This window comes from Mesocricetus auratus, unplaced genomic scaffold (assembly GCF_017639785.1).
Source record: "Mesocricetus auratus isolate SY011 unplaced genomic scaffold, BCM_Maur_2.0 Super-Scaffold_100676, whole genome shotgun sequence".
Lineage (NCBI taxonomy): Eukaryota > Metazoa > Chordata > Mammalia > Rodentia > Cricetidae > Mesocricetus > Mesocricetus auratus.
The window spans coordinates 60,883,206-60,904,040 of NW_024429266.1; the positions used below are offsets into that span (position 1 = coordinate 60,883,206).

The window sequence follows — 20,835 nt, forward strand, 5'->3', positions numbered from 1 at the left end:
TTTAAGACATGGTTTCTCTGTAGTTTTGGAGGATGTTCTGGAGCTTGTTCAGTAGACCAGGCTGGTCTCAAACTCATAGAGATCCTGTCTGTCTAAGAGGCGAAAGTCTTATGTAGTCATTCTTCATTCACTATTTTATTCTATTTCAGTTTGCTTGTTCTAGGCGTTGGGCTTATGTAATATATGTACATCTATCTCCAAACAAGTAGACAACTACCAGTAATTGCTATGAATGGGAGTGTTTGGGTTTGGGAGGACAGTTCAGTTAGTAACAAGAAAATATGAGTTTGATTCCCAACATGTAAACACACATACAAATAAACAAAATCTCTTTTATCATGGTCAGAGAAGCCTTCTCTAGGATGACTTTGTTTTTCAAGACAGGATCTCGGCATAGCCCTGAATGTCCTGGAACTGACTATGTAGACCAGGCTGGCCTTGAACTCCCAAGTGCTGAAATCAAAGACATGCACCACCATATCCATCTCTAAGGTGACATTTAAGGTACAGCCAAAGAATTGAGCCACACCGAATACAGAAAAGTTCACCATGCAGAAATACATGTACAGAGAAAGGTCTGTGTGTCTGGGAAAATAATAGACAATGGAGAACATGAAACAAATGAATCTGAGAAGTAAATGAGGGCTACCCACAACATGGATTATCTAACAGACTGTACAATGGTGACATTTAGCTAGAAACCCTGGGGGAGAATAACAAATGAAGGCAATAAACATATTTAAGCTTGAGTTAATCCTAAAAAGGAAACTACAGTTTTTCTGTTAAGTTGGTGTCTTTCATTTCCTTACCTATATTGGATAAGTTAGGGTCCCAAAGTCACATTCCCACTGGCACTGTCTATTCCTGACTCAGCTTTGTGATGGCAGTAGTAGCTGAGGGAAATCTTCAATGAGAGGCTTCTTAGTATTTACTAAGTTCCACTAGAATTACTACTTGCGATTGTCAGTATCTTTTGTGTCTTATTTTGAATCAAATTATCAACTACATCATAAAATTAGGTGACCCTAGATTTTAGGAGAAAACATGTTATACTTGGAGGGAGCAGCAATATCCAAAATGGAGACTCTTAAAAGTGTGCCAGCAGGGGGCTAGAGAGATAGCTCAGTGGTTAATAGCACTGGCTGCCCTTCCAGAGGACCCAGGTTCAATTCCTAGCACCCACATGGCAGCTCACCATTGTAACTCAAGTTCCAGAATATCTGACACCCTCATACCAATGCACATAAAGTAAAATAAAATTTTTTAAAAAACTGTATCAACAAACTCTGAAGCACAGACAGCTGCAGTCTTCCAGCCTCACCATCCAACCTAAGAAATCTTGACTGCTTAAACCTTAAAGGCTTGGTTTATGTTAGCCAAAGAGGACAACCAACAGTATCAGACATGAACAGTTTCAGCCTGCCTTATAACACCACTGACTAGACAGACATCTTTGCTTCAATCTCCTCAGGAGATTTTTGTACTATGGCACAGTTGTCTCGAAAAACCAAAAAAAAAAAAAAAAAAAAAGACAGAGAAAATAATTTCATAAAATAAAAAACTTGCCTAAAACATTTTCCCTGAAATAATTAAATATTTACTTTGCCAGGCAGTGGTTGCACAGGTCTTTAGTTCCAGTACTCAGGAGGCTGAGGCAGATCTCTGAGTTCAAGGCTAGCCTCATCTAAAGAGTGAGTTCCAGGACAGCCAGGACTGTTACATAGAGAAACATTCTGTCTCAAAAGTTTTTTTTTTAGTTTATGTTAAGTAGTGTGCCACATATGTGCAGGAGGTTGTGGCGTTAGAAAAAGCTTCAAATCCCCTAGGCCTGAAGTTGTGGATGGTTATGAGCAGGCACATGGGTGCAGAACTCAGGTTCTTTGCAAAAGCAGTAAATACTCTTAACCACTAAACCATCTCTCCAGCTCCCACAGTGCGTATGTGAGTGCATGCGTGTGTGTGTGCGTGTGTGGTGTTGTGTTTAAACCTAGAACTCACAGTTCTCTTGCCTCTACCTCCCAAGTTCTGAGCCTGGAATAATTCTTTGGACACTCTTGGAACCACTTCCTCTAGCTATAGCTATCTTTTTCATTTCTTAATAAGTTTAATTTTTTGAAAGGTTGGTATATTAATGAGATCTCAGATCAAGAAAATCATAAGTTACAGATATATTCTTCAAGTTATGAACAAAGCTCTAGGGCCAAGGCATGTATAATCCATGGTCTTGAGTCAAAGCATAAGAATAGCTATGTCTACTATACCATATAAAATTCTGTGAACTCATTTACTATATCTTTGTTTGTTTGTTTGTTTGTTTTGTTTTTCGAGACAGGGTTTCTCTGTGGCTTTGAAGGCTGCCCTGGAACTCACTCTGTAGACCAGGCTGGCCTCGAACTTACAGAGATCCACCTGCCTCTGTCTCCCCAGTGCTGGATTAAAGGCGTGTGCCACCAATGCCCGGTACATTTACAATATCTTAAGGATTATTTGTCATTAGGCTGGGGATTGGGTGGTGATGGTGTAATTTAATTCTGAGGTTCTAAGATATGAACTCTGTAGACAGCAGTGTCATGTCACAATGTCTGACATTAGAAGATGGGACTTACCTGTTAGATATTACCAGAATATTGCTGCTGTATGATCCCACTGTCTGTATGACTTTTGTTTGTTTGTTTTGTTCTTTTGTTTTTTGAGACAGGGCTTCTGTGTAACTGTCCTGGCTGTTCTGGAACTCACTCTGTAGACCAGGTTGGCTTTGAACTCACTGAAATCTGCCTGCCTCTACCTCCCAAGTGCTGGGATGAAAGATGTGTGGCACTACTGCCCAGCATGTCTATATATTCTTAGAGCAACATTCATCCTACTTTGTGTTGGGACGACCTAGCTAAAACTCTAGAAAAACTAACTGTATCTTAGAAGAGGTTAAGGGACAGACTCCACTGTCCATTCCTAATAGTATTTCTGTAAGCATTCAATAGTTGCTGATATTCTAAATATATTTAATACCAGCAAATCCCAGTAAAGTTAATTGAGGAGTGTGTATATGTATAAAGCTGTATAAAGTGTAAGACTTCAAGTATTTCAACAGTTTTTCAATATTTGTTAATGAAAACTAGCAGTTTGCACTAGGGGTGTAGTTCATTGGTAGAGCAATTACCGGGCATGCATGAAGCCCCAGGTTTGGATCTACCATGAAGGGGAAGTTTGTTCTTTCAAGTTAACTGATAACTTTCGTACTTTATAGGAATGTTTACATATCATTAATCGAATATTCTGTTAAAAAAAACAAGGACACCATGATTCTAGAGCTCATTTATCTATTGATTTATTTTACCATATAACCTACAACTGCTCTTTTTTTGCTTATTTTTGAGGGTTTCTCTGCATAGCCCTGGCTGTCATGGAACTCACACTGTGTAGACCATGCTAGCCTGGAATTCAGAGCTCCTCCTGTTTCTGTCTCCTGAGAGCTGGGATTAAAGGTATGCACCATCACTGCACAGCTGCTTAAAAAAAACAAAACAAAGCCGGGCGTTGGTGGCGCACGCCTTTAATCCCAGCACTTGGGAGGCAGAGGCAGGCGGATCTCTGTGAGTTCAAGGCCAGCCTGGTCTACAAGAGATAGTTCCAGGACAGCCTCCAAAGCCACAGAGAAACCCTGTCTCGAAAAACAAAAACAAAACAAAACAAAACAAAAACAAAACAGCTGCTAGGCCATGGTGGTACATGCCTTTAATGCCAGCTCTTGGGAGGCAAAGGCAGACAGACAGATCTTAGTGAGTTCAAAGCCAGCCAAGGTAATGTAGTCAAACCCTTTAAAACGAAACAAAACAAAAAAACCCACGGTTAAAATGGCACATGCCTTTAATCCCAGCACTTGGAAGGCAGAGGCAGGTGGATCTCTGTGAGTTCAAGAACAGCCTCCAAAACAATACAGAGAAACCCTGTCTCGAAAACCAAAAACAAAAACAATGTAAATTTTAACCTGTGTGGTTGTACAATTGTGTAATCCTGACACTTGGGAGACAGAGGAGGATCAGGGGTTCAGGGCCAGCCTGAGCTATATGTGAGACTTTTGTTTCAAAGAAATGCAAACCAACCAAATGCCGTTTTTCTGAGCCTGGTTCAAGTTACTTTACAACTCCATTCCTAAGGTGCTCACATATAAAAACAAGGAAAATAACAGCACCCCCAAAAAACTATTGAAATATTGAAGAACAGTTTAAAATGTTCTAAACTACGGCTGTCTGAAGAGATAGAGCTTAGTGGTTAGAAGCACTAACTGCTCTTCCTGAGGATATGGGTTCAATAATTCCCAGACCCATGTGATGGCTTACAATCATATTAAAATCTCATAAACCTATTGACCTCATACTGAAGTGTCATATTCTTTTCATTCTCATGCGACTATTGTCCTTACTAGATTACAAGATTATTTAGAGTATAATTCAATTCCAACAGAATCTAAATGATTTATGCTCTAATTAACAGCAATACTAAGCTAAAAATTTAACATAACAAAACAACCATACATTTAAATTGTAAGGCTGAATCAAATTCATATTTCAGTCAGTTTTCTTCACAGAAACAGACAAAGTTGTAGAACTATTAAGAGATGTAAGTAAAATGTTACTAAACACAAGTATGTGAAGAAATAACATTTCAGGGGCTGGAGAGAAGGCTCAGAAGTTAAAGACACTGGCTGCTCTTCCAGAGGTCCTGGGTTCAATTCCCACCACCCACATGACAGTTTACAACAGTGTAACTCCAGTTCCAGGACTTTTTTGTTTTGTTTTCCCGAAAGAGGGTTTCTCTGTGTAGCTCTGCTGTCCTGGAAATCACTCTGTTGTAGACCAGGCTGCTTCGAACTCACAGTGATCCATCTGCCTCTGCCACCTCAATGCTGTGATTAGAGGCGTGGGCCACCACCGTTCTACTAGTTCCAGGACTTTTGTCACATTCTCACAGACATACATGCAGGCAAACCACCAATGAGCACATGAAATTTAAAAAATTAAAAAAAAAATAACCTGGAGAAACACAGGGCAAATGAGTTAGCACAGGTCTGGAAAACTAGGTTGTATGTTAAAAGAGAAGAATCACGACTGAATGTATACTTTTAAAACTATGCTAAACATATAGAGTCAACTTGTAATAAAGTAGTTATTAAATCTTAGATTACCCTTCTGTGAAGCTTAAGTTTAAGTTTCAGGGACATTCTAAAACAGCTACTGTGGACTTCGGGTGGTTTCTTTGTGGCTTACCGATGACACAGCTTTCTTGACAGCTCACAACTAATTAGACCCAATTGTCCGCCTAATGGCCCGTCCGAATGCCACCTGAACACCAAGATGTAAAACGATGTCCAAGCTCCCTGAGAAGGGGATCCCAGAGGACCAAGGGGGCACCAGCGTGGGGGGTCCCGCGAAAGCCCGATTGCCAGGGCCTGCGGGGCGCGTCTCCCGGCAGGGTTCAGATTTTAGGGACAGGGCCTGGACTGAGCTCCCCACACAGAAGCAGAGGGTGACCCGCGTCCCAAACCGACCCAGAGGCACCAAGGAGCCCTGGCCCGGCCCGCGGCCTCAACAGGCTTGACGTCCGGGTCGGCCCCGCAGCGAGGCAAGCCCGGAGCCAAGCGACATAAAACCGAGCCGGCGCCGATCGGAGACGAGCGGACCCGAACAGGCCCGAGCGGACTTGACCACAGCGTTCGCTCGACGCCAACGAGAGTGAAGGAAAACCCAGAAGCCTCCTCGGGCCCGCTCCCCAGTCACCTGCCACGAACACCACGAAGACAGCGCCGCTCCTCTTGGCAGACGCGATGGCCGCCGGGATGGCGCCCTGGAACCACAGCATCGCTCCCCTCAGGCCCAGGAGCTCGCTCGGTGTGTCGTCGCCGCGGTCCCGCAGCCGGCCCCGCCCGCCTCGTCTTCCGGCCTCGCGGCCCGGGCAACCACCGGCTCGTCGGACGCCTCGTCTGCGGACCCAGAGGCTCCGACGCCCGACAGCGGGCCCCCTGGGGACACGCACCGGAGCGCGCTGGGCAGAGGAAGCACGCCCCCGTGTCACGTGACCGCACGCGTCGTCAGGGGTCGCGCGGCCCCGTGCCCGGTCCGCCGGCTAGGTAAGCCCGTCCGCGCGCGCGCCCGCCCGCCTGCCCGCGGCGCCTCAGGTTCTGATCTCCAGGAAGGGGAAGGAGGCTTCAGGAAGGATGACTAACCGCTACGGCACGTCGGCGTCGCCTGCAGCGAGGCTCCCTGGGAATTGTAGTCTTGCGAGGCTGGCTTATTTCCTTGTTGAGGAACTATACACCGTGGTTTCGAGGCACGACGAAAGCGGCAGTAGTGAGCGCCGCAGCGCTGTAAGAATAAATGAAAGATAGCGACTTGCTATCACTCTTTGACTAGTGGAGGCAATCCGTTCCACAAAGAAATAAAAATAAGCTTTACAGGTGTTCACCGGAAGCCTTCAGTTTCTATTGGGTTTGACTCTGTGAAAAAGACAGGATTCGGAGGAACCTGGTGGCGCAGGGCTTTGCTCCCGGCACGCAGGAGGCCAAGGTGGGTGGATCCCTGAGAGCTGGAGGCCAGCCTGCTCTGTGTGGTGAGTTCCAGGACAAGCAGGATATGTAGAGAAACCCCGAATCAAAAAACAAACTAACGAAAGAAGAAAAAGACTAAAGGGACAACCGTAGTTTATTGTAGTACCATAAACCTTACCTGGGGGGGGAGGTATTGGCAGAACACTGGACTTCGGGGATATAATGGGCATTGAGTAACTGGATCACATTCTAAAACCTCTAGCCACTATGCTATGTAAACTTATTTATTTTTATTCCTACAAAACCAGGCTTGCTATGCAGTCCATGCTGGCCTCGGACTGGACAGGCATCTGTTATAATCCTCATTGTCAACTCAACTGAATTTGGATTCACTAAGGAGATACACCCTCTGGGCTATATGTGAGGTGGTTTTCAGAATTTAAGAGAAGAGGGAAGTCTCTCTGAATGTGGGTGACACCATCCCTACAGCCCGGGGGCCCATAGTAAGTAGAAAAGGGGAAGGCTACAATGCCTTTTCTGTCATATGGCTAAACAGTGCCAAAAGAAATATTTGTTTGAACTTGTTTTCTGTCAAGTATTTAATCACAGCGACAAGTAACTAATCCACCATCCTTCTGCCTCAGCATTATTTGTGCTGAGATTACAGGCCTGTGCTATCATCCATAATCCATTACCAATTTGTTTTGTTTTGCTTTTTTTCGATACAAGGTTTCTCTGTGTGTAGCCCTGGCAATCCTAGAACTCAAAATGTAGACCAGGCTGGCCTTGAAATCACAGAGATCCACCTGCCTCTGCCTCCCAAGTGCTGGCATTAAAGGCATGCGTCACCACGGCCTGTCGTATGACCACTTTTTGAACACTCATTTTCCAACTGCTTTCTCTATGGTAATACAAAAGAGGAAAACAATGGTTTCATTCCATTGTTATGTAAGAGTACCCTAAAGATATGTCAATTTGTGCTTGGTTGACATTGAAATAAATATTAATCTATATGTAATACTTTCATAACATTATATGCTTTTTCTTAAATAAGATCTGATGATTTATTTATTTATTTATTTGGTTTTTCGAGACAGGGTTTCTCTGTGGCTTTGGAGGCTGTCCTGGAACTATCTCTTGTAGACCAGGCTGGCCTCGAACTCACAGAGATCTGCCTGCCTCTGCTTCCCAAGTGCTGGGATTAAAGGCGTGCGCCACCAACGCCTGGCAGATCTGATGATTTATGTGGCTTAACATTGCATAAGTAATTACGTTACATGTTCTACATCAGATTTCCCCTCCTGCCTCTGACAGTCTTTAAGGGGACATAAAAACACTCCATTTCTACAATTTGTTTGAAAGGTTCAGGCATTTCGATGGCCTGTCCTGTTGTCCTATTACCTGACAGAATGCCCTCAGGCAGCACTCTGGCCAGCCCAGAGTTCCATGAGAACCAGTCTGCACGCAGGTGCAAAGGACCCCTTTAAAAGGACAGACCCCTGCCCACTTTCTCCCCCCCCATGTCTGTCTCCCCCCTTTCAGTCTCGCTATAATAAACTATGGTTAATATGCTCTCCATGGCTTGTGCTCTGTCCATCTGCTGGTCCTTATTCCATAATTAACAACAATGTTACCTAAAAATAGGTAACAAATTACAACAGAGTTTGTATTTTTCAACCAATTAAAAAAAAACTGTAACAATGATCTCTTTATATAGGACACCATTCTCTAGAACTAAGAATTTTTTTTTTACTTCAATTCGGGGTTGACTTAATTTTTTTTCTCCTCCATCCTTCTCTACATTACTAGAAATAAAATTCAGTCCTGTGGACTGATTTTTGAAGTTTCACAATAAAGAAATGATAAATGAAGTAGATTTGTTTAGCTTGGTTTAAACATTCTATGATGTATTCATGTATTGAAACACACATGGGAGCCCATTAATGTATACAACTTTATGCTTTTATGTATGGTTTGAAAATAGAGTGGCCGGGCAGTGGTGGCATATGCCTTTAATGCCAGCACATGGGAGGCAGAGGCAGGTGGATCTCTGTGATTTTGAGGCCAGCTTGGTCTGCAGATTTGAGTTCTAGGACAGCCAAGGCTGTTACATAGAGAAACCCTGTTTCAGAAAAACAAAAAACAAACAAAAAAACAAACAAACCACGCTCACGGTGTGAGGAAGTGGTAGAGGACTCCCCTAGCATGCTTAAATCCCAGGATGGCATGAACTGGATGGGGTGACATGCAACAAAATCCCAGCTCTTAGGAGGCTAAGGCAAGTTCAAGGTTATCCTTGGCCTAGAGTAAGTAACCTTGAAGCCAACATGAAAGAGATTCTGTCTCAAAATAATAAAAGTTCCATGTCTTACTTGAAACAGCATTTTTTGTTTTGATTTGTATGCATGGATTTGTAACTGTTTGTTTTTTTTTTTGATATACAGAATATGTAGCTCTGGCTTTCCTGGATGGAGCTCATTGTGAAGACCAGGCTAGCCTTGAACTCATAGAAATCCTCCTGCCTCTACCTCCCAAGACATGCACCATTATGACAAGCCATACTTAATAATTTGTATGAAAATCATATAAAGAGGGGGGCATGGGAGGATGGGAGAGGGAACTAGGATTGGTATATAAAATGAGACTATTTCTAATTTAAATAAAAATTGTTATTTAAAAAAGTAGACACACAAAAGAAAATCATATAAACAAAACTTTTTTTTTTCTTGAGAGAGGTATAAAGAAAGTTGTCTATATGGAATAAAACTCACCTGCCTATAGGCCAGGAAGAAGATAACTCGATAACTGTAAGTTTGTGGATGCGTATGAAATAAAAATGGAAGAAAAAACATTTGCATTTGTCCTAGCTTCATTCAAAAATCAAGTTTTCTTATGTAAAATACTCTGACATTCCTTTTGTGCATCAAAGGCAGATACAAGTGAGTAATATAAAGCAGCCTTAGAAGCCAGGCGTTGGTGGCGCACGCCTTTAATCCAGCACTCGGGAGGCAGAGGCAGGCGGATCTTTGAGTTCGAGACCAGCCTGGTCTATAAGAGATAGTTCCAGGACAGCCTCCAAAGCCACAGAGAAACCCTGTCTCGAAAAAACCAAAATAAAATAAAATAAAATAAAGCGGCGTTAGTGGCAAGATGTGGGGCACTAACAAGGAGTTAGCCCATAAAGTCTGAAAACAGTCAGGCCTGGTAGTGAATACCTCCATTTATAGTTGGCATAACCATGTACTAATTTCTTAACCTCTCTGACAGTTCAGTTGGCCTCACTAGACAATTACAGCCAAGAGGGAACCTGCCCTATAGGCTATGTGATTACACAGAAAGCAGCCTTGTCAGTGCTTAGCAAGGACTTGGTAATTAAGTGCTTTAGAGGTGTTAGCTATTGTTCTGAAGGCCTGCCCAAATCATGTTTAAGAAAACTATGCGTGTACTTCTCAGAATGCAAAGCCTTTGTTTTGCTAGATGGTTTCTGAATTTAATCACTGGACAAATACTTGTTGAGAAATACATTAGTGGTGTGGAGGAGGCATTAGTAAACAAGAGCTATATACAATCTGTCTCAAGGATTACATTCCGATGCGTAGCAAAACATTAGGCAATGAATTGGCCAATTACTCTTGTAATTGCCACTGTGATAAACGCTGAGAAGGGGATCTACAGGATATTATTAATTTACGTTAAGTTATTAATTATAGTTTACCAGAAATAGCCTCAAGTGGGACTGAAAGGGACCACTGGAGAAGCTAGCTACTTGAAGGAAGTAGTATTTAAATATGAATGAAGGGCTCTGTGGAGAGAGGCTCTACCTTCAAAGGCACACTTTGCTCTTGCAGAGGACTCAGTTCAGTTCTGAGTACCCACATTAGGTGGCTCACGATAGCCTGTAACTCCAGCTGCAGGGGACCTCACAACCTCCTCTGGACAACTGCATACATGTGCATATAACACACACACAACACACACACACACACACACACACACACACACACACACACACACACACACACCCCATGATGAGACTAGTGTTAAAAAGTCCGGCCTCAGTGTGGAGAAGCTGGTGAGGGCACTGAGGGCCAACCGAGCCCTCAGGACCCTGGTGCCACTGTCCAGATGAGATGAAAGCGAAAGGATGCTTTAGACTCCAACCTTTTACCACAACACTGGAGGCGGGTGAGATGACAAGCTGACCGCTCCAGCTCATTGATCTGTATTTTTGAAAACCTCTACTTTTATCATGAATCTACATTTGATTTTTACTGCATTTGTAGACTGATTACTCAACACATACTGTACAGGAGGTAACATTGGATTGTACAGAGAGAAACTTACTCCAGTTTTCTAGGGTGATATTGTCTGATACCACTTAGAATTTTCATCCTGGGGCCAGCGAGATAGCTCAGTGGGTAAAGAAGCCTGCCCCCAAGTGAGCACCAGAAGACTCGTGGTAGAGAACTGACTTATCCTCTGACTTGCACAGGTTCCCCCACCTCAAATATATGTAATTTTCAAAAAAGTTCTGTTCTGGGGATGTATGGATCTATTAAGGGAATTCTGTAGTGAAGACGACCTTGAATTCCCCCCCACTTTGGTTTTTCGAGACAGGGTTTCTCTGTAGCCTTGGAGGCTGTCCTCAACTAGCTCTTGTAGACCAGGTTGGTCTTGAACTCACAAAGATGTGCTTGCCTCTGCCTCCCTTGTGCTGGGATTAAAGATGTGTGCCACCAATGTCAGGTTACAGATTGTTTTTTTTTTTTTTTTTTTAGTTTTTCGAGACAGTTTCTCTGTGTAGCTTTGGAGCCTATCCTGGCACTCGCTCTGTAGACCAGGCTGGCCTTGAACTCAGAGATCTGTCTGCCTCTGCCTCCCAAGTGCTGGGATTAAAGGCGTGCGCCACCAACGTCTGGCACAAATCCCTTTTTTAAATTTTCTATATATTTTTAGAATACAAGTGACTAAAACCATAGGAAGCAAAATCAAATCCAAGTATGTTACACAGTGTATGACAAACTGACCTCTATTGTTCTAACCATGACACAGGGCTAATTTTATGTCTAGTCTCTATTTTTAAGACAGTCTCATGATGACCTGTATAGCCGAGGAGGATAACCTTAATTCTGGATCTTTGTACCTTTACCTCCCAAGTGCTAGGATTATAGGTGTCACTGTCTTGACAGAAGTCTAAGCTTCATTAGGATATAGCTTACTGATAGATTAATGTTACTATTTTTTTACATTACATCTATTTCTTCAAGTGTGTGCATATGTATGTATAACATGGGATGCATGTCTGCCATGGCATTCACGTGGATGACTTTCAGGAGTTTGTTCTCTCCTATTACGTGGTTTCTGAGGTGTGAACTCACTTGTCAGGCATGGTGGCAGGCATCTTTACTCAATGGGCTATCTTTCTGGTCCAAGAATATTATTATTGTTATTTGAGTCAGTCTTACTATGTAGACCAGAACTTTCAACCATTATCATGAGTGCTAGAATTATAGGTTTGAGTGATTGTGCCTTGCTTGAACTATTTTGAGGCTCAAGTAAAATGTGTAAACAGAGGTTAGAGGTTTCTATCTGTCCAATGTTCATTCTTTTACCTTGTGACCCTGTATTTTTGTCTTCTTGAAGATGGGTCACTCTCGGTTGATGGAGGCTTTCTTGGTGACATCTTTATCCCCACCTTCAGATGGTATATAACGCCCCCCCCAGCCCCATTATAACAGACTTGATCTAAGTCAGACCAGCCACAATTTCAGGTTGGTAGTCCAGGGTCTGGTGCAGCCCAGGCTGTCTTCAAACTTGCCAAAGATGACCTTTTGATTTTTCTGCGTCCACCTCCTTAGTGCCAAGATTTCATGTGTGTACCATCATACCTGGTTTATGTGGTGCCGGGGATCAAACCCAGGGCTTTCTGAATGTTAGACAAGCATTGTACCACCTGAACTGCATCCTCAGCTTGGAGTACTTACTTGTGTGTGTTTGACTGTGTGTGATAGCATGTCAGAGTCCAAGGGCAACTTGTAGGAGTCAGCTCTCTCCTACCACATGAATCCTGGAAATGGAACTCTGGCCTCAACCCTCGGAGTACTGTTAATTATAGACCTGCACTACCACACATAGTTTAAGGCTTGTGTTAAACAACTAAATTTGTTAAACAACAAGAAAATTGAAACTGAACTTAGCTAATAGTTTTATCTATTTCAATGCTTCCTTTTGTCATCCCCAAAGAACTACTTTGATCATTTTTCTGTTTCTGACTCAGGATTTCCTTCTGTCTTTTCTTTATGACCTTCTAATATTCCTGTGCCAGGAATAAAACGATCCAAAATAGTTAGTTAGAAATAAATCAGAAACAATGCACTCTGCTGCAGTGTTTTATGTTGGTGAAGGCTGATGGGTTCTTTCAGTCTCAGCTCTCAAAGCTTCCAGAATCCCAGACTGGGGCCTTTGAGTAGCTGGATACTGGACCACGAAGACTGCTGATATGGAAGGGTCAGACCACCTTCACAAAGACCTTCTGGCTGGTCTCTGCTCAGGACTTAGGTTGACATTTTTCTACTGTTGATGTGGAGAATAACTTAGCTGCTTTGTGTGTGGATGTGCTGCCCCCACTTAATCAAGCACCAAGAATGCTGTTTTTTATTCTGAGGTCTATTTCTACTGTTTACAGGCCACAAGTCCCTCAATGATGGGACCAGGAAAACTAACTTTTCTTAGCCTGAATGAGAGTGTAGATCCTATTTCATTGTCAGCTATGATACTAGTTATTTTCTCTTACTGCTTTTGGCACCATGGGAAAACATACTGCGGCCACAGGACAACTTTGTGGAGTGAGTTCTCTCCTTCTAACTTTATAGGTTCTAGAGATTGATATGCAACAAATGTTCTTGCCCAATGAGTCACCTTACCAGCCCCTAAAGATGTTTCTAATAAAAAAAAGACAACGCTGGTCTACATTTGTAAACATTTATTCTCTTGAACTGAAAAAGGCTTGCATCAGCACATTGTACAGCCTTGCAAAATTACACAGAAACTGAAAATAAGGTTCCTTGTTCATAAGTGCAATGAATCTTTGATGTCCAGTAATCCGCTGCAAACAATGAAAACAAAATTTAAACCACTTAAGAAGTTTTCAGCACTCATCAAGTTCATTTCCTCAGGAGACAAAATATCCACAGAGGAGAATGCAGATGAGTGGCGTTTAGTTATTGGAAGGACACTTAAAAGAAAGTGGAATAATTTTCCTGCCTAGGATGATTCCTATTTCTTTTTAACCTAAGTGGTTTTACTAAGAGGCATTGAGAACATAATTACCTTACACTTAATGGCCATACTACCTAAATGAAGGAAGGACCCTGTTGGGGAGTTCTGGATATCCTGGAAAACTTTTCTGTGTTTAGCAATTCAGTGGAGGAGTAATTGTCTATTTGTGGGTCTCCTTAGCACCCTCAGCACCCCCAGAGGATAGTTATGACATGGTTTTGACTTGGTTATTCCATTCCTGCATTCTTTTTTTCCCAAAGTCTGAGCTGGTTCACACTGTACTCGCCGCAAAAAGAAATACAGGCTGCAATTGGTTATAATCACTTTGAAGAATAATTTGCTGTACAATAGAGCTTTGGATCTGATACAAGAATTCAGAAATATAAAACAAAATAACTATAAAAGTTAGGAGGCATCTGAACAGCATTTCCTTAGAAAAAGCTGCTAACTCTGTATCATTCCTGTGTGGGTTCCTATAGCCACTGGGGGGAAATGGGTATCTCCCCCTCCCTTTACTGGGTCCCTGGCCTTTCTTCCAAAAGTTGTAACATGTGGCCACAAATCCCAGGAGTCTCTATATTAATATCCGCTCCACACATCAAGCCAATCAGATGGGAGAGGACAGGGGGACTATAGAGGGGTCCAAAGGTGGCTGATTTACTGAGAACTTGCCCTTTCCAAAATGTGGAAGTCGTAGTGCTTCTTGCTCATTCTCAGCTTAAACTTGTTCACCGAGTGGATCTGCTTCTTCAGTGCACTCTGTGCAGCTGAAATGGAGGGGAAGGTGGCTAAGACAGTGTACGTAGAGGCCAGGTCACTGGGTTTAGAGCGCTCGGGGTTGACAGTGCTATCCCCACTGCCGCAGCAGAGAGGATGACGATGTAGCTGGGGCTGAGACTGGGGGTCCCGGAGCCATCGGATCTTGGCGCCAATTTTAAAGAGTTCCCCAAAAAGTTTCTCAGCTTCCATTCGAGTTATTCCATCTGGTAGTTCTGTGATTTCCAAGACCTTGCCAACAACTAGCACAGAAAAGGTAAGAGAGTTAATGTACACCTATCACCAGAGATGATGGATCAAGAATGTTGCTGCCCCAGATGACACAGAAAACAATGTTCTGACATCATGTAAACTCACAAAATCTCCTTTTGTCTTTAAAATCATTCCAGCTTAACACTAAGTGCTAACCTACTCATCTCAGTATTCACTGATAAGGTGTAGCACTAAACAATGGCGTTCTCTAGACCAGGTCACTGGGCAAACCCTTTCTGAGCTGCCTACTCCCAATGTAAAATAAAAAGAACAGCACCTGCCATCCCTACCAACAGTTGGTTGGCAGAACTGAAGTATTAAGGCAAAAGCACTTTACCACAGAAAGACGACAACTTCTCACTGGCTGTTTTCTACTGGTGAGAACGAGCCCTTTCTCTCCCTGTGCCTCTTCTCTTTTTCCCTGTGGCCCTCTTTACTGCTCCTAAAGCTACCTGCCAAGGCCTTACTATGTATACATTCACATCACATCTAAGAACCTTTAAGTGCGGATGGAGGACTTTCTAGGAACTTCTTAAAAGAACTGTAGAAGAATGGGCCCCATTTTAGTGGTGTGGTGGGATGAGTATTGAGACCAACATCTATGGACACACCTGCTTCGCCAGCTCCAAGATCAGTGGATGCAGCTTTCTTAGCTTGTCTGCGTCCTCGGTTCCCATGCCTGCTGCCAGACTGACCCTAGAAAACCAGGAAGAGTTACAAACTAAGTTGTGATATTTGAAAAGACAGCACCCAAATACACTTTGGGTTATGAACTTGAGCAAAAATTATGCTAGTTCCAGGCTGGGTCTGCTTTGTAGCTCAGCTCACTAGTTCCAGGCTGCAGACTGGTTTGCATAAACAAGGCTGCTGTACCTGGGGCTACCCCCATCTTCTACTATCAGCCGAGCAGCTGCTACCCTGTCCCTTGCTCTGTTCTACACTGGGCCAGTACTAACAAGTATCAGCAGCTGATTGAGGCATTCCCAGAATTCAGCCAGTGCAGACAGCTAGCCCCAGCACCTCTGACATTCTCAGAAACAGTTAGGTGTTCAGCAACAGAGCCTGTGAGTAGGAACTGCTGTCATACCTGTTGGTGTGGAATGTGTCCATGCAGAAGAGTAGGAGGGTTGTACTGCAGGGGCTGGCCAAGCAGTGGATACCTGGCATCTCCTGAAAGTCATTAAAAACACTTTTCATGGTTCCCTCTTCTTGGCTGTAATGTACTTACCAGAGTTTGCTAACTGTTCAGAAAGAAGATAAACATAGAAAACATGTTTGGTGGTAAACAGGCATAGATAACAGATGTGTTTTAAAAATTTATTTGTGTGTCTGTAAGTCTGTACATGCTAAATAAATTATGGGGTGTGTGGAAGCCATAAGACAACCTGGAAAGTTAGTTATTCCTTTGGGTACTGGGGATTGAACTTAGGGTCAGTAGAATTGGAAGCAAGTTCCTTTAAACTGCTGAGCTATCTTAACCAGATGTCCTTTTTTTAAAATGACAAAGTTCCTTAACTTCTTCAAAGAGCCAGTGTAAGCTTCCAGAAGCGCACACGCGCGCACAGACAGACAGACAGACACAAACACACTAAATAAGTCAGAGTTGTGTATGTCACAATGGTGAGATTATCAATAATGCTCAAAAACGTTGGATACACAGAAAGTTGCTTAAAAATTTTGACACCTTAGATTTAGTTGATTATGACAGAATTTATTTCCAATGTGTTAAGACTGAGGTGGCAGGTGGCAGGCTGGAGTGATGGCTCAGAGGTTAAGAGCACTAGCTACTCTTTTTTTTTTGGTTTTTTCGAGACAGGGTTTCAGGGTTCCTCTGTATTGTTTTGGAGGCTGTCCTGGAACTCACTCTGTAGACCAGGCTAGCCTCGAACTCACAGAGATCCGCCTGCCTCTGCTTCCCGAGGAGCACTGGCTTCTCTTACAAAGGTCCTGAGTTCAATTCCCAGCAACCACATGGTGGCTCACAACCATCTATAGTGGGATCTGATGCCCTCTTCTGGCATGTAGGCATACATGCAGACAGAGCATTGATACCTAAAAAATACATTAAAAAAAATTGAGGTGGCAATAGATGCTTCCTTATAAAAGGCTGGGCTAGGTGGCTCTTCACCATTTCAATTTGTTTATTTTTTACTTTAAAAATATATAAAAAATCATGAGTGTGCATATATATCTGCAGATGTGTATGCACACACAAGTGCAGGTAACTGTGGAGCTCAGAGGCATGGATTCCTGACACTGGAGTTGCAAGTGGCTGTTAGTTGCTTGATGTGGGTTTTGGGAACTGAACTTGGTGGTTCCTCTACAACAACAATATGCACTCTTAAAAAACAAAACAAAATCACCAAAAACTTTTTTGTGTGTATGGACGCTTTGTCTGCATATATGTCTGTGTACCACATAAACACAGAGCCATGGAGGCCAAAAGAAAACATGAGATTCCCTGGAACTAGTTACAGGCAATTGTAAGCTGTCATTTGAGTGCTGGGAATTGAGTCAGGGTCCTCTGGAAGAGCAGTCAGTGCTCTTAACCATGAAGCCATGTTATAATCACTGTTCTGTTGCTGTGAAGAGACACTGTGACCAAGGCAGTTCTTACAAGGGAGAACATTAAATTGAGGTTTTTTACAGTTTCAGAGGCTTAGTTCATTATTATCACAGTGGAAAACATGATGGCACTCATGGTGCTGGAGCAATAGCTGAGAGCTACACCCTGATCCGAAGGAGAGGGAAGGGGAGGGGAGGTGAAGGGAAGGATGGGGAGAGGAAGAGGGAGTGGGAGGGAGGAAGGGAGGGAGAGAGGAAGGGACGGAGGGGGGAGAGAGAGAGAGAGAGAGAGAGAGAGAGAGAGAGAGAGAGAGAGAGAGAGAGAGAAAACAAGAGAGAAATAAAATATTCATAATAATGGATAAATTTTAAAAAATTTAAAAAATGAGAAGATACAAGTCACCTTGGCAATTTTATCACTTCTGATATTCTGGTGTGTATATTATTATTATTTTGACTTTGTGAGACAGGGTTTCTCTGTATAGCTTTGGAGGCTGTCCTGGAACTCGCTCTGTAGACCAGGCTGGCCTCAAACTCAGAGATCCACCTGCTTCTACCTCCTGAGTGCTAGGATTAAAGGTGTGTGCCACCACTACCTGGCTGAATGTTTCCCCATTTAATAATTTCTTTTTAGTTAAAAAAATTGGCAAATGTGTTTGTATCTGTGTATGAGGGCATGCCTGCAGAGCCCAGAAATGGGGGTTGGATACCTTGGAACTGGAAGTATGGGTGGCTGTGAGCCATGTAATGTGGGTTCTAGGAAATGATATCAGGTCTTCTGTAAGAGAAGTTAAACACATGAGCCCTCTCTCCAGCCCTATAAGTGATTCTTTAAAATATGGCTCTGGGAACTAGAGTATAGATGGTTTGGTGGTTAAGAGCACCTGTTGCTTTTCTAGAGTTCCCAAACGCCTATGTCAGGCAGCTCAAAATCATCTGTAACTTCAGGGACAATGATGCCTTGGCTTCTATAGATATCTGCACTCACAAGCTCAGACTCACATGCAAACACATACTCCTATGCATCTTTTAAAACAAAAATAAGTTTTAAAGCGTGGCTCTAAAATGGAAGAAGTGTACCAAATGGCCAAACTATAATGTGCCTATGCTTTCTGATGGACACTTAGGTTTTCATTTCTTTTCTTTTCTATTTTGGCTAGAGGTAAATGAAATTATTTCTACAGTAGTTCATAATCATCCACAGGCCTGTCTGTTCCCCTAAGAACACTGAGGTATATACTCTTTTTTTTTTTTTTTTGGTTTTTTGAGACAGGGTTTCTCTGTATTGCTTTGGAGGCTGCTCTGTAGACCAGGCAGGCCTCGAACTCAGAGAGATCCGCCTGCCTCTGCCTCCTGATTGCTAGGATTAAAGGTGTGCACCACCAATGCCCAGCTTGAGGTATATATTCTAATTGCAAAAGCGCACATTAAACTTTTTATAAATGCTTACTGAATCAATTTCTTACTAAACACACTATAAATATAGAACAAATATAAGCATTAGCACCAAACATGATAACATGAGTTTGATTCCTGGAACTAACATGGTAGAAGGAGAGACCAATTCCTGCAAGTTGTCCTCTGATTTTCGCATGTATGCACACATGCAAAATAAACAAATGTATGTAATTATACAGAGAAGAATGACAGGTGTCACCAGGATGGTTTACAGTTCCCTGAAGCTGTGACCAGTTTCATGAATACTTACCCTGCCCAGGAACAAACGGTCTAGCAAACTGGGACATGATGGAAAGTGGTGGTCCCGAGGGACGGATGGTCTTTAGGGTAGACAGCTGCGCTGGAGCCGGTGACTGCACTGGTGAAATGATGGGGCTGCTGAGTTGAGGGCTGTGCTGTAATCACAGGAGATAGGAGATTAGGTCACACTTGGGGCAGGCTGCTGGGAAATTGCTGTTTGGACAAAATTTTTTATTCACTCAAATAAATATAAATTGATACCTGTCCAAAAACTTAAATCATTATGAAGAAACCTCACCTTCAAACACTTGCAGATTATTCCTATACATTTGCATTTACACATCATTATTGCAAAAATGACAAAGATTATTATACTGTTGAAACCTACTCTGTAACTTGGCAACAGTGCTGTCATATTCGCCTATGTGGTATCACTCACTCAGTAATGTGGTGGTTTAAATAAGAATGCTCCCACAGGCTTACATTTTAATGCTTGATCCCTAGTTGGTGGAACTTTTGTGAAGGATTAGGAGATAGGTGTGGCCTTGCTGAAGAAGGTGAGTCATCCGAGGCAGCTTTTGAAGTTTCAAAAGCCCATTCCCAGTTAGTTCCCTCTCTGCCTTGGGCTTGTGAATGCAAGCACTAAGACACTGCTCCAGCACCATGCCTGCCTGCCACCATGATCATGGACTGTAACCCTCTGGAACAGTAAGCCCCAATAAAGGATTTATTTTATAAGTTGTCTTGGTCATGGCGCCTCTTCATAGCAATAGAAAAGTAATGAAGATACCTGGTGCTTGATGCTTTTTATTTGCCAAACTTGCAATTCTGATTCAGCTTTCTAAATGCTGCAAATGTAAAGACATGAACTAGCATGCCCAGGTCTCTTGACATTTTTAGGTCAATTTTATTTTGAATATAAATAAGATGGCAAATAAAAGTAAGGTATACGGATCAAGAGTTTGAGGCCAGCCTAGACTATAGAAGACCTTATTTTAAAAGCTGGAAAATAATATTGGAATACTGATGTAAATGCCTGGATATAAGGACTGTTTAAATGTCCTTATTAATCTTAGAAGGATTTCAAATACAGTGTTGTCATCATATGTGATGAAAGGATTGTTTCTAAATAACAAACCAAACCACATGCAGTGGCTTATAGCTTTAATCTTAGAAAGGGAGAGGTGAGCAGAACAGTGTGATTTCCCAATCACAGTACTACTCATTGAGACTCTGACTCAAAAATCAAACAACAAACCGATCACAAAATGTCTTACCTGGACAATATTATCTATGTTGCTAAATTCCATACACTTCTGCCCTCGCTGATGGTCACAGTAATACTTGTTTTGTTTCCACTGTGGGGGTGAGTGTGCCCGAGACTGTGAATTGTTTGGTAGGTTGAGCTGCATCATCACCATTCCTCCACCAGGTGGCTGCTGTGGCACAGCTGGAAATCAGGATAATTAGTAAACTGAAATCAGTGTGTTTTAAGCAACTAATGGTTATTTTGGAACACTAGGAAAACAACATAATTTCATATTTCTAAATTAGATTTTATACCTATGTATACAAGTCAGATATAAGCTCTAGTGCAGCCTTCTACATATAAGTTGTGTGTGTTTAAAAAGACATTAAAACAAAACCTGGAATACCAGCACTTAGGACACTGAGGCAAAAAGAATCATGCCTGTGTTAGCTTGGTTTATGTAGTGAGAACTTAT

At 42.6% G+C, this 20,835-nt stretch overlaps 2 protein-coding genes and 1 long non-coding RNA gene across 11 annotated transcripts in view; 1 reads left to right on the forward strand and 2 right to left on the reverse strand.

The window, feature by feature from the left end:
• The window catches only part of Ubxn4 (UBX domain protein 4), a 33,991-nt gene extending 27,955 nt beyond the window's left edge, over positions 1-6,036 (reverse strand). The window contains exon 1 of the mRNA XM_040737379.1: positions 5,775-6,036. Coding sequence (XP_040593313.1) covers positions 5,775-5,856 — 82 coding nt within the window. The 5' untranslated portion in view covers positions 5,857-6,036. The remainder of the gene's footprint in view (positions 1-5,774) is intronic.
• Positions 6,037-6,306: 270 nt separating this feature from the next.
• On the forward strand, positions 6,307-8,919 carry LOC121136661. Its single transcript, XR_005873705.1, has 2 exons — positions 6,307-6,560; positions 6,850-8,919. It is a non-coding gene; the product is annotated as an uncharacterized LOC121136661 (long non-coding RNA).
• Positions 8,920-13,508: 4,589 nt separating this feature from the next.
• The window catches only part of R3hdm1 (R3H domain containing 1), a 114,954-nt gene continuing 107,627 nt past the window's right edge, over positions 13,509-20,835 (reverse strand). For all 9 annotated transcript variants that reach the window (XM_005079876.4, XM_013120374.3, XM_013120375.3 and 6 more), the window contains 5 exons: positions 20,389-20,561; positions 19,122-19,266; positions 15,936-16,018; positions 15,460-15,544; positions 13,509-14,838 (listed from right to left, as the gene is read on the reverse strand). In XM_005079876.4, the coding sequence (XP_005079933.2) occupies positions 14,477-14,838; positions 15,460-15,544; positions 15,936-16,018; positions 19,122-19,266; positions 20,389-20,561 (848 nt within the window). In that variant the 3' untranslated portion in view covers positions 13,509-14,476. The remainder of the gene's footprint in view (positions 14,839-15,459; positions 15,545-15,935; positions 16,019-19,121; positions 19,267-20,388; positions 20,562-20,835) is intronic.